This window comes from Antedon bifida, chromosome 7, assembly GCF_963402885.1.
Source record: "Antedon bifida chromosome 7, ecAntBifi1.1, whole genome shotgun sequence".
Taxonomy (NCBI): domain Eukaryota; kingdom Metazoa; phylum Echinodermata; class Crinoidea; order Comatulida; family Antedonidae; genus Antedon; species Antedon bifida.
In genome coordinates this window covers 3,843,690-3,854,795 of record NC_136232.1, presented here as the reverse complement: position 1 = coordinate 3,854,795, position 11,106 = coordinate 3,843,690, and the positions used below count along the sequence as shown (strand labels likewise).

The following is an 11,106-nucleotide window of genomic DNA, read 5'->3' as shown; positions in this document are numbered from 1 at the left end:
AACTATTGATGGTAGGCATTACATTTATAAACAAGTGGTTTGGAATAAACCTGTGTATTCGATGAGTAGTAGCTACCGAAGTCGGATCAAACGTTAATTTTGATTAATTAGAGCCAAGGTGCATATTTTAAAATGACTAGTAAGAATAACATGCGAACGGTGAACGCCGATTTTTTGCCGAAACAAGGGGATTTTGCAGGGTTTGTTACGATTGAAGGTGAGAGGTATCCTCCGATGGTTCGAGATGCTATGCACGACGATATGAGAGCGTTTGAAGTGAGGGACAACGACGTATTTGTAGTCACATATTCAAAAGCAGGTAAATAAATTGTTATTATTCTAAATGATTTCGTGATCAGTAGGCGAATTTATACGGTAAATGTTTTTATTGTTTCTTATTTGGAAAACGTCCGTACTGTCAAAAACACAGTAGCCTAAACAATTGCTGATCGTTCTTTGAAAAAAAGTGTTACAATCTTGTATTTATTTTCTTTATGGATTATTATGCCGTACAGTTTGTACAAATGCTGTAAGCTATTAGGTCATTGATAGAGTCACATAAATCAATTTTGTTTTTTTTAATAGTATTTCTAGCCCGCATTTTTTATTCTTTGCTTTAGTTTATATACTGTAGTAAGAATCGACAATTGTTTGTAGATATCAACCCGCATCTGTAACTTTAATATTTGTTTTGGAGATAATGTAAATCCTAATAGAATGAATATATTATATCGGCTGAAAATTTTGATAATTAAGCTCCCAATGGCAAAAATAAAGTGCCTTTCTAAAGAAGCACAAATATTGTCAGTCAAATATAGGCTTACATACATGTTCAAACCCGTCGATCATTGTGTTCACATGAACGCGCGAAGGATGAACACAGAGTCGATCACGCATAAGTATAATTACAGATCTTTACATCCCACATAGTATTTAAACATTTTGTTTGTTTACCATAGGAACTCATTGGATGACTGAAATTGTAAAAAGTGTTTTAGCCGATGCAGACTATGAAAAGGCTGAGAAGACGTTTATGATACACCCAAAACCCTTAGAATACTTCAACACTGTCGCAGACATGGCTAAAATGTCACGTGATAATCCACGTGTTATTGTCACCCATATTCACGAACAGATGCTCCCAGAGAAAGTGTTCGAAGGCAAAGCAAAGGTAGTTTCTTATTTATTATATTTTAACCATTGTGAATATCTGGAAAGGATAGGCCTACTATAGTGATCGAGCCGTGAGCTGTTTTACAAAACCTTCTCAACGTAAAATGTATATGGATTATTTAATTAGTCTCGCTCAGTGACATTTTGATCTAGGCCTACTTAATCAGTCATTGATTTAGGGTAAAACGACACATTAGTGTATGATTATGTAGTCTATCTTCCGCCCACCCCCCTCCCCGTTTGCCAATAGTTGGGGTCTCTCTTAAATGACTCGTTAACAGCAAAACATAAAGCCTACAACAACAAAAGGTATAATTATAATACTCCAGTGACCGGCGCGATGTTTTTAGGCCTGTTTGAAAGTGGCGCTTAAATAATTTACCACCACACACTTTGAATGCCCCAAACCTACGCTTCGGTTGGGACACTTTCACGTTCTATATTAAGGGTGTGCTTTCCCGTGAAACCTATACCACCAGGATGAACATAAGACGTTAAAACACTACAGCCCATACAAATAGGGGACATTTCGTTGGGTAGGCCTACTGTGATTTTTGGTTTAATACAGCATATAATAATAGCATATTTTGCTTTGGGCCTTAGTTTATCAATCAATTAATCGACATTTATACCGACACTACATCATCATCAATATTGTATTTTTAGGTTGTGTTTGTTATGAGAAATCCAAAAGATTCCGCAGTATCATATTATCACTTTGCTCAACCTTTCCGCTACAGTGAAGAATGGGATACGTGGGAAAGCTTTCTACAGTCATTTATGTCAGACGACAGTAAGTATTACAAGCTCATGTACATCTGTTCTATTCCTATTTTCCTTTCCTTCCTTCCTTCCTTTATTTCTAAACTTTGAACACTATTGGTTAATATGATTGTATTATTATTATTTGTATTTATTTCTAGTGCCAGGACGATCGTGGTGCGACTACAACTTGAATTACTGGAAACATCGCAACGACAAGAACTTCTTCTTGACAACATTTGAAGACATGAAAGAGGTATTGTTTTAATCGTGTCTCTTATTATACCGTTAAACAGAAAAATACATATGAAATCATGTTGATAGTGACTGTAGTCTAGACATTTTTTTGTTAATGTCTGGTATACAAACAAAGCTATACACATCTGAAAGGGTGATATCTAATGGCGATACTGGACTTCCAACCTTTTTGTACGAACACACACACACACAAAAATCTTATTTCCGGAAAAAAAAGTCTCAAGCCGGCTGTGGTGAAGATTATTCGCATCCCCATCCGCTCCGAAAATGATATGCGCCCCTATTGCCGCTACACGTAACTACACAATTCAACCTGAGTCTGAAGTCAATCTTACTTTCATCTTATGAAATATTCTTCTCACTATCATTCATTACGTGTATAATATTCATGCTGTTGTAAATTACTAAGTGCAAAAACGTGTATTTCATCTTGCAGGATATAAGGGCAGTTATTGAAGAAGTTGCTGATTTCCTAGGCCATCCAGCTTCTGGAGAAAACCTTGATAAGCTCGTGGAACTTGCTTCTTTCTCTAGAATGAACAAAAAGTTTGATGGTCTACTACCAACCGGCTCAATTCCAGAGCCACTGAGAAAGAAGTTGCCATTCAAGATTCTAAGAAAAGGTAATGTGAAATAGTTTTCTCTAAGTACGACACATAGAAAATAGATAGGCAAGTGGTAGGCTGAATATAGTCTGGGTTCCTGAGTTTTGGCCTTAAAATATAAATATTTTGACACATATGGCGTTTCATATGTATCTACTTGAAACTTCAACTTTTAATTTCCTTTGGTTTATATAATAAAATGCATGCTTATATATCTATTGTTATCGTGTAAATGGGCCTTAACACAAAAAAGACAATGAATACAGACTTGGGGCAAGTCTATGCTGAATATTGTGCTCTACGTGAAGAATGCCTTCTATCTCTTTGATGTTCTTCCAGCAACCAAAACCATACAGAGAAGACTTCATATTAATATACTGTAGAAATCTTCAAGTAAAAACGATGTATTTTATTTATTATTTCATTATACAATTATTTTATAGGAAAAGTTGGTGATTGGAAAAACTTATTTACTGTTGAACAAAACGAAATTTTCGAGAAATATTATGACGAACAAATGAAAGGATCCAGCATGAAGTCACGTATTAAATATGAAATTAAATAGATGGCGGAAAACATGCAATCAAAATACTGTATATTAAAAACTTGCAGAACAATTCAAACACCAGAGAAATATGATCAAATGATATTTATTTGTAAAAATAGCTTAAATATATATTAACTTCTTATTTATAAATAAGAAAAATAAATTATATAGAATATTTATTACGTATTACACTAATTACAGTTCATGTAAGACAACCTGTTGTCAATTGCTTTGTGATGCATGATGCAACATTTTTGTTTAATATTTTATGTTGTCTCCATTGCAGATGATTAAATAAAAAAGAAAACAATGCACTTAATTTTATTTCAAGAATTGTATATCCTTACAGTATATAAACATTATAACACAAAATCGGTGGTAAGCTTGGCCTGGAAGTCATTTTAGCCTATGTTCTTGACGACGATTCGGCTTATAATTCGTAAATTTAAATAATATAATAATAATACTTGGGTCAAGTCAATGTAATTTGTTGTTATTAATCATGCAATATAACATTTATAATAATTCCATTGACACCAATGCATGATATGAAACTTTTGTGACATGTCATGTCATGCATGACCTGGCATGACATCTGACATGAAACACCTTTGTGTCATATTATGCGTGAGTCGAGTTTCAACAACACATACCTCAGGCCTGCTCCATTATCCTTTCAAGTGGTCGCGTACAGCTGGGATCATAAGCCGTTTTAAAGGCGGGCTTTTTATATGGTTGAAACGTCCACGAAGCTTATAATTTCTTACTTAGAACGACATATTACTGCATACCAAAACACCAATCCTCTTTAATTCATCGTGTTATAATCTGTATTTTGAGAGATCTGTGGTTGAGATTCATAACTACTTGTTCGCAAGCATATATAGGAAGGGGAACATAATTATACAGTTCCGTGAATAATTTTACCTACGTTATCTAGATATTAGGAGGGACACCTTCTCCAGGAGAGTTATTCTCTTATGGAATGCTCTGCCTACGGATGTAGTTTCATGTGCTACGGTGAACTCGTTCAAAGCAAAACTTAACGTCGCATGGTCTAACCACCCGCTGAAGTTTTCACCCTATATTGAATATGATTTTATTGCTAAGAGGGGCTTTTAAGCACTGAGTGCTTCGCCTCGATCCCGTAGACGAAAGTGTACGGGAAACAAGTAAACAAGTAAGTAAGTAAATTTGTTTTGTTGCAACCTTAACGTATTTGATTTTAAAACAACTGTCGTCTAAGCGGAAACGGATGAAATGGCAACAATTGCTAAGTAATGCAACGAATAAAATAAATTGAACAGAAAGTGGGGAATATGGATATAATACTAGAAGAAATTGCCAGATTACCAACGGAAAAAAGATCACGAGGCCTGAAAATAAGTACGGTAAGTGATTTGTTTACAAATTTATATCTATCTTAAGCCATACTCGGCAAATAGGTAGACTTACAGTGCAATAGTTTGGTAATATAAAGAAAAAAAATAGTCCAGGTCCTGTAGTATTAACTACATTTTATCATGTTTTATAATTCTAGAAAAAAAGTGTGCGTGCATTTGCTTTATTTAATTTTTTATTGGAAATAAACCATAAAGCTGCTAAAACGATACATTCCCTTCTTGTCAGCCCTTCCCTTTATCTATCCACAGGCGGTAAACATGCCTTCATAGTTCGCTTTTTGTAGCTTGGATCATTAGGGACTTTTAGATGTGAGTGAACGTGCACGACATTCACGTACACATGGGTCGTAGTCGACTGTTACTCGGCGATAGATAAATAAACGTTTAGGTTAAGTGGACATTTACGATTATTTAAAAATAACCAATACAAATCAATGATTCATAGTTTGCAAATAATTATAATTTGACAGAAATTCGCTTGACTACATTCTCAGAAAATCATCGCGAGATCATTCTCTGCCATGATTTTGGTAAACCTTTGCTGCAGTATTGGGCATACGTCCACTCGTACTCGGTATGATGTCGGTAACGTCAAAATGCCACTGAACAAGCGCTCAAATTTACGCATACCATAAAAATGACGTAATAGGGTAGCAGTCGACATAGTCAAGTGCAATTGTATATAACGATCGTTGGCTACAGTATTTGAATATTGTTTGTGCGTGTCGTTAAGAATAGGCAAAACAGAAGACGCACAGACTGTATAATGGTTTGACATTTTCAATAGGTTATTAAAGGAAAAACGTGACATAAGTACGTTTAAATTATTTCAGTATTCGTTATAAAGTAATAATAGCAATCAGAGAGTTGCAATGCAACCTCCAACAAAGTAAAGGATCAATAATCGTGATGAAAGATCCGTCTTGTAGCTTTGACGTAGGCTGCGGCCTAAAATTAATAAAAAGTGGTCCACATTCGAGATCCTGGTCCGGGACCAAATATCTATGTGGTTTAAATTTAAACAAAGTAAATAAATGAAGCAAAAAGTAAATATAGCAAAAATATAACCTCATAGGGCTAATAATAAGGGTCTAATCAATGGTCATTGTGTTGGTCAAACTTGTGTTTGACCAACAAAATGCAATAGGCCTATGTTATTTTATTTACCATGTGCATACAACACATGGCAACTCGGCATTATCTACGTAGGGTGGACATGCTAACGAATACCCACAAACACCTACGGCAGGATAAAGCAAGAAGCCGTTATGGTTTGGCGAGGAGCCAGGTCTAACTTCTGGGTTTGAATCTATGCAAATGTATTCATGTCCTCCCTTATGAGTGTAATAATCACCCATTAATAAACCTTCGTACTCCTTGGTCCATCCTTGTGGGCACGTACGTTTAGCTGGAATCATCAGACTTGTTGATCGGCCTTGTGCAAGGCACACAGCGCATACTGCATCTTTGTCGTGTAAACCAGCCAAAGGAGAGTAAGTACTAGTTTCAAATTCAGCACCGTATACCAAAGACCGAAGAGAGCCACTTGCTATTAACCCGTTGTTATATTCAGGCGACTCTGGTAAACACAGTGGGTTTTTACCACCTCCACTATGTAAATGGCTTCCACCAGCGATATATCCTACAAATAAAATAACGATCGCTTTACATACTGTTTTATTTAGATTTGTCGAGATATTCATCGGTGCATTGTTGGTGTCAATTGATGTTTTTTTGTATGGTACTGCAGACCAATATAATGCGCATTTAAGTGTGACACTCACTATTGTTACAACATTAATTTTCAAAATGTATACGCCATTTTTCATCTTTAAAGTAATAACATAGAATATACAGTTCTCCAAATTATATTAGACTATATACTGTAATATAAAGAGTTTACTCACCAGTATATATGACGTCAGACGTGTCTGGGGTGCAGTCAGTCCTACCCCAGTGTGTATACACAACGCTAGCATTTCTTGTTTCACACGTCATAAACTCTCCTTTGCAGTCGTTGGGTGGTAGATTCCCTATAAAGAAACCAACATTGTACATTCAAGAAATGTGCTATTATTAGGCACATTGTTATTGTTGTTGCTTCTGCTGATGTTGCTGTTGTTGTGTAAGAAAATAGATAAGAACATATTAATGAAAGAGAAAAAGAAAATCTCACCATCATCACCACCACCACCCAGTATGTTCCAAATGTAATTTACAACATTGTCGGCTACTTCGTCATCACCCTTAAAATAATGAAAATTCTCATAGGAAGATCGATATAAACAAGATATGAAATTAAAATATATCGAGAACAACAGTAAATGATGTCTCACCATACGTTGAGGATATCAATATAGTGAACCCACCGCGTAATGTTTGATGATAAAAACCGTGTTTCGTGAAAAAAGAAAGAAATTCTAATGAAATTAAATTTGTCATAAGTACGCATTAAAGCTTTAAAATTTATAAATTAAAAGATGATTAACATTTTTGAATTAATCAAATGGTATCATGGCTTAACAGTGTTGTATTAAATCCAATCTACGTGTATAGTGTCTGTAGTCACATATTTTCACCTTTGTAAAAAAAATCCATTTCACAAGCGAGTGTTTGTAGTCACAGTTTACTTCGTGGTGTCCATGTTTGTTTGTAGTATTTATTTCTATGTCACAGAACATTACCACAAGATTTCAAAACCACAAAAAAAAAACCCACCAAAATACGACATAGAGGATAAACCTTAAACTGGAATGCTTGATACATAGGGTTCCTCTACAAAACATTAACAAGATAAGTAAGACAATCAAAACAATTAAATATTATATACAAATACTACTTATAAACTTATAAACTTATAAAACCTCAGTGGTCCTAATTGGATAGTATATTGTATTCTTGAATTTTACTGTTTTACCCCTTTGATCACTTGTAAATCTAGTAACTCTTTTTATTTAAAGTTATTTAAAATTAGATATGCACTTTTTTCATAACTTTTAAGTTTAAACTAACAATTTTAATAGACATACAAGTACTTACTAGATAACACCCATCTAGATAACTCCCATCTAGATTACGTTAGGATTAGGGTTAATGAGGTAGGTTTTCATAGACAGTAATTGTAGCTTACCTTTGCTTGATTCATGACAATTAGACAGGAGGCAAAAACTGTGATATAGTTGACGATCTTCATGGCAGTTAATATTGATGCGGCTTCTTTAGATTTGATATAGGCCTACTTTAAATCGTAACACGTCGTCCAGGTTATATACTGATGTAGAAATTATGTTTTTGTTTAACAAATACTTGTAGTCGTTATTGATTTCAACTAATGGTGTTTTGTGGATACTGTACATTGATTTTAAAAACACTGAAGAAAACATGATAATTATGAACGGATTGTTTGACATGATTTACGCGGTAATATTTCAAGGATATGAAACATACAATTCCCAAAAAGATGGAATAGAATAATTAAACATATGATAAATTGTTAGAACGTAGGCTAGTCCAGAGCTGCTATAACACACGTTATGAACTATATAATCAGGACACTACGATAGTGTTGACGAAAGAAATATAACACGTCATGGCCTACATCTAAATACATTTATATCAAAATACTTTAACTGTAACGTTAAGTATAATTACACTTTATAAAATAATATATAAAACAAAATTGCTAAAATTTATAATTGGAAATTTGTGTTGTTTTGCATTAGTATGTGTGTGATCATTTTATACCTTCCAAAAATAATGTCACAGAAATTCCAGTCGAATAGACAATCAGTTAGCAGCTGGACTTCATCATTATATTCATCGACACGAATTCTGTGACTTACGTAGTGTTAGGGTTAACGTTTGCATACCACAATCAATTTACTGTATAAATACATAAACCAAAGACTTAGTGGTGTACACATTTTTCAGTTTGCACATTAAAGAATTGTTTGTTGAGACAACCAGATGTGTACTTATTCTCATTTGAGAACCAGTACAGCTCATGTCATGGATGGAATGGCCACATTGTTAACATTGATCTAGTGTGTGACGTAGTTACAATAAGCTTGTTTTTCCATATACAAAATGTTCTGTGCAAATTGAGTACTGCACAATCCCTCTATTGTTTTTACGCAAGAGCGAATAGGTTAGATTTTTTGATTGCCTACCTCATGAGTTTTTGCATTGGTGCTTATAAACAACTATATTTGTTATTAAAAAAAAGTTTATTTTTAAAATTAAATACTAATTATTGGTTTGATCATGAAAACATTTACTAATGCGCTGATTGTGTTCCGTTAATAAACGCCCTCACAAAAGTGAACAATTTTTGTGTGACGATAAAGAGGGCGCAAATATTGCAGCTTTGAAAAATAATAGAATTTTGATATGGCTTTGAATCCATAAAGAGGGCGCACTATGCATTTGTTTGAAATTTGAAATTAGTTATAGCAGATCAGTTTTTTTTCACAACTGAAAAAAAAATATTTTAACTAACAATACACAATACTCTGGCCTGGTATGCTCTAAGGAATTAGTTTATTAAAACAAACAATTAAACACATGACTGCCTGTCTAAATGATTCCCGTGTTCTTTAGGACAAAAACTTCCTAATAAAATAACAATTTATGGTTCTAGTGAGAAGTTTACAATAAGGGTCCAAGGGAATAAAGGTTTAATGATCACTCAGTACTTGCAAGTCGAATATATTACAAGTTGAGCCGAAGAAAGGCCGTTTTAGATGCACCGTTAATGTATTTACCATGTACAAACAACGCACGGTAACTCAGCATTATCAATGTAGGGTGGGCAGGCTAACGAAGACCCACAAACACCCACGGCGGGATATAGCAAGAAACCATTAAGGTCTGGTGCAGAACCAGGTCTAACTTCAGGATTTGAATCGACACAAAGATAGTCATGTCCTGCAAGGGTTCTATAATTAGCCATCAGTAAACCTTCGTACTCCTTGGTCCATCCTTGTGGGCACGTACGTTTAGCTGGAATCATCAGACTTGTTGATCGGCCTTGTGCAAGACACACAGCGCATAACGGGTCGTTCTCGTATAAGTCTTTCCAGGGAAGGTAATCATTAGCTTGAATTTCAGCACCGTATACCAGAGACCGAAATCTCCCACTTGCTATCAATTCGTTGTTATATTCAGGTGTCTCTGGTAAACACAAAGGATTTGTGCCACCACCACTATGCGAACCGTCTCCACCACCAATATATCCTATAAAACAATATTGAATAATAGAAAGATTGCTTGTAACTTTATGACTACTAGGCTAAATTAAAATTGCCATTCAAAGAAACATGCATTATGTATTATATAATACACTGACTGGCCTAAGCTATTCTTTTTTGTTTAAAAAAATGATTTGTTTACTTCGTCATTTGTATTAAGCCTGTCGTTTCCATATTTAATTTACAACTCATGTTATGCTGTCCTTTATATTCGCCTAAACTTTACTAGCCTTACTCCAAACGATGTTGTAATACAATAACCGAAACGTCGAGATAGTTTTAAATTGATTGTACTTCCTTTTAGGAATCATGATGATTATTATTATAATTTAAATGCAATTACCCACCAGTGTAGACGACGTGTGACGTGTCTGGGGTGCAGTCACTTCCGCCCCAGCGTGTATACACAACGCTAGAATTTCTTGTTTCACACGTCATAAACTCTTGTTTGCAGTCGTTTGCTGGATGGGTCCCTGTACCAAAGTAACATTGTACGTTTCAGAAATGATATATTATTATTATGCTTAGGCCTATAAATAATAGGCTAAAGGAAGCAGTCGATCATAGCCGCAACGGCGCAGATCCGTTTTTAATAGTGGGGGACGTATAAAAATGAATTTAATTTGAACAATTTAATGATTTTGCTGTTGAAAAGTGAGGGGAACAATCCCCCACTAAAATAAAAAGATGCAAATTAATATAAGTTTTACTTTTTTGATATACTGTAAAATATAAATATTGATCAGAGCATTTTTATAATATAATTATAATATATAATATAATGATAATATTTATCATTACATATTCTTAAAAGAATACTTTATTTTATTCCATATTCAGTTAAACTACATAACTTTAAATATTACGCTATAGTTTTAAACTATATTGGTATTCGTGAATTGTCAAGTTATTTTTTAAGTGGTACCTACTGTTTAAGATAATAATATTTTAGAATATTTAAAATGAAATACATTAAAATCTTACCAACATCATCACCGCCACCGCCGAGTATGTTCCATATGTAATTTACAACATTGTCGGCTGCATCGTCATCATCATCACCCTTTAAAATAATGAACATTTTTAGAAGGTCGGTGGGTTTGAACCCT

The 11,106-nt window shown here is 34.3% G+C and overlaps 6 protein-coding genes across 6 annotated transcripts in view; 3 read left to right on the top strand and 3 right to left on the bottom strand.

Annotated features, from left to right (window-relative positions):
- Positions 1–8,229, top strand: part of LOC144848328 (DDB1- and CUL4-associated factor 7) — a 31,697-nt gene extending 23,468 nt beyond the window's left edge. Inside the window, exon 8 of the transcript XR_013613846.1 lies at positions 8,219–8,229. The gene's annotated coding sequence lies outside the window, so the exon portion shown is untranslated. The remainder of the gene's footprint in view (positions 1–8,218) is intronic.
- The window catches only part of LOC144848332 (large ribosomal subunit protein eL32-like), a 45,378-nt gene that overhangs the window by 25,496 nt on the left and 8,776 nt on the right, over positions 1–11,106 (bottom strand). The gene's annotated exons all lie outside the window — the stretch shown is intronic.
- LOC144848081 (sulfotransferase 1E1-like) lies at positions 40–3,654 on the top strand. The gene is made up of 6 exons (XM_078704758.1): positions 40–319; positions 960–1,171; positions 1,840–1,966; positions 2,097–2,191; positions 2,630–2,816; positions 3,242–3,654. The coding sequence occupies exons 1-6, from the start codon at positions 133–135 to the stop codon at positions 3,361–3,363; spliced, it is 930 nt and encodes a 309-aa protein (XP_078560884.1). The 5' UTR covers positions 40–132; the 3' UTR covers positions 3,364–3,654.
- Positions 4,544–11,106, top strand: part of LOC144848330 (amine sulfotransferase-like) — a 39,325-nt gene continuing 32,762 nt past the window's right edge. Inside the window, exon 1 of the mRNA XM_078705045.1 lies at positions 4,544–4,736. The gene's annotated coding sequence lies outside the window, so the exon portion shown is untranslated. The remainder of the gene's footprint in view (positions 4,737–11,106) is intronic.
- On the bottom strand, positions 5,912–7,941 carry LOC144848376 (short-chain collagen C4-like). The gene is made up of 5 exons (XM_078705101.1): positions 7,879–7,941; positions 7,467–7,523; positions 6,925–6,994; positions 6,656–6,781; positions 5,912–6,390 (listed from the first exon to the last, which is right to left on the bottom strand). The coding sequence occupies exons 1-5, from the start codon at positions 7,939–7,941 to the stop codon at positions 5,912–5,914; spliced, it is 795 nt and encodes a 264-aa protein (XP_078561227.1).
- LOC144848374 (short-chain collagen C4-like) lies at positions 9,508–11,078 on the bottom strand. Its single transcript, XM_078705100.1, has 3 exons — positions 10,982–11,078; positions 10,345–10,470; positions 9,508–9,983 (listed from the first exon to the last, which is right to left on the bottom strand). Exons 1-3 carry the CDS (start codon positions 11,076–11,078, stop codon positions 9,508–9,510), a joined length of 699 nt encoding a protein of 232 aa, XP_078561226.1.

Excerpts from the sequence above, each read along its gene's own strand:
- LOC144848081 (XM_078704758.1), top strand. The coding sequence starts at position 133 with ATGACTAGTAAGAATAACATGCGAACGGTGAACGCCGATTTTTTGCCG. Across the intron at positions 320-959 it reads AGTCACATATTCAAAAGCAG|GAACTCATTGGATGACTGAA; the intron begins GTAAATAAATTG and ends TGTTTACCATAG. Across the intron at positions 2,817-3,241 it reads ATTCAAGATTCTAAGAAAAG|GAAAAGTTGGTGATTGGAAA; the intron begins GTAATGTGAAAT and ends ATTATTTTATAG.
- LOC144848376 (XM_078705101.1), bottom strand. The coding sequence starts at position 7,941 with ATGAAGATCGTCAACTATATCACAGTTTTTGCCTCCTGTCTAATTGTC. Across the intron at positions 6,782-6,924 it reads GGGTGGTGGTGGTGATGATG|GGAATCTACCACCCAACGAC; the intron begins GTGAGATTTTCT and ends GTTTCTTTATAG. Across the intron at positions 6,391-6,655 it reads GTCTGACGTCATATATACTG|GATATATCGCTGGTGGAAGC; the intron begins GTGAGTAAACTC and ends TTTTATTTGTAG.
- LOC144848374 (XM_078705100.1), bottom strand. The coding sequence starts at position 11,078 with ATGTTCATTATTTTAAAGGGTGATGATGATGACGATGCAGCCGACAAT. Across the intron at positions 10,471-10,981 it reads CGGTGGCGGTGATGATGTTG|GGACCCATCCAGCAAACGAC; the intron begins GTAAGATTTTAA and ends ACTTTGGTACAG. Across the intron at positions 9,984-10,344 it reads GTCACACGTCGTCTACACTG|GATATATTGGTGGTGGAGAC; the intron begins GTGGGTAATTGC and ends ATTGTTTTATAG.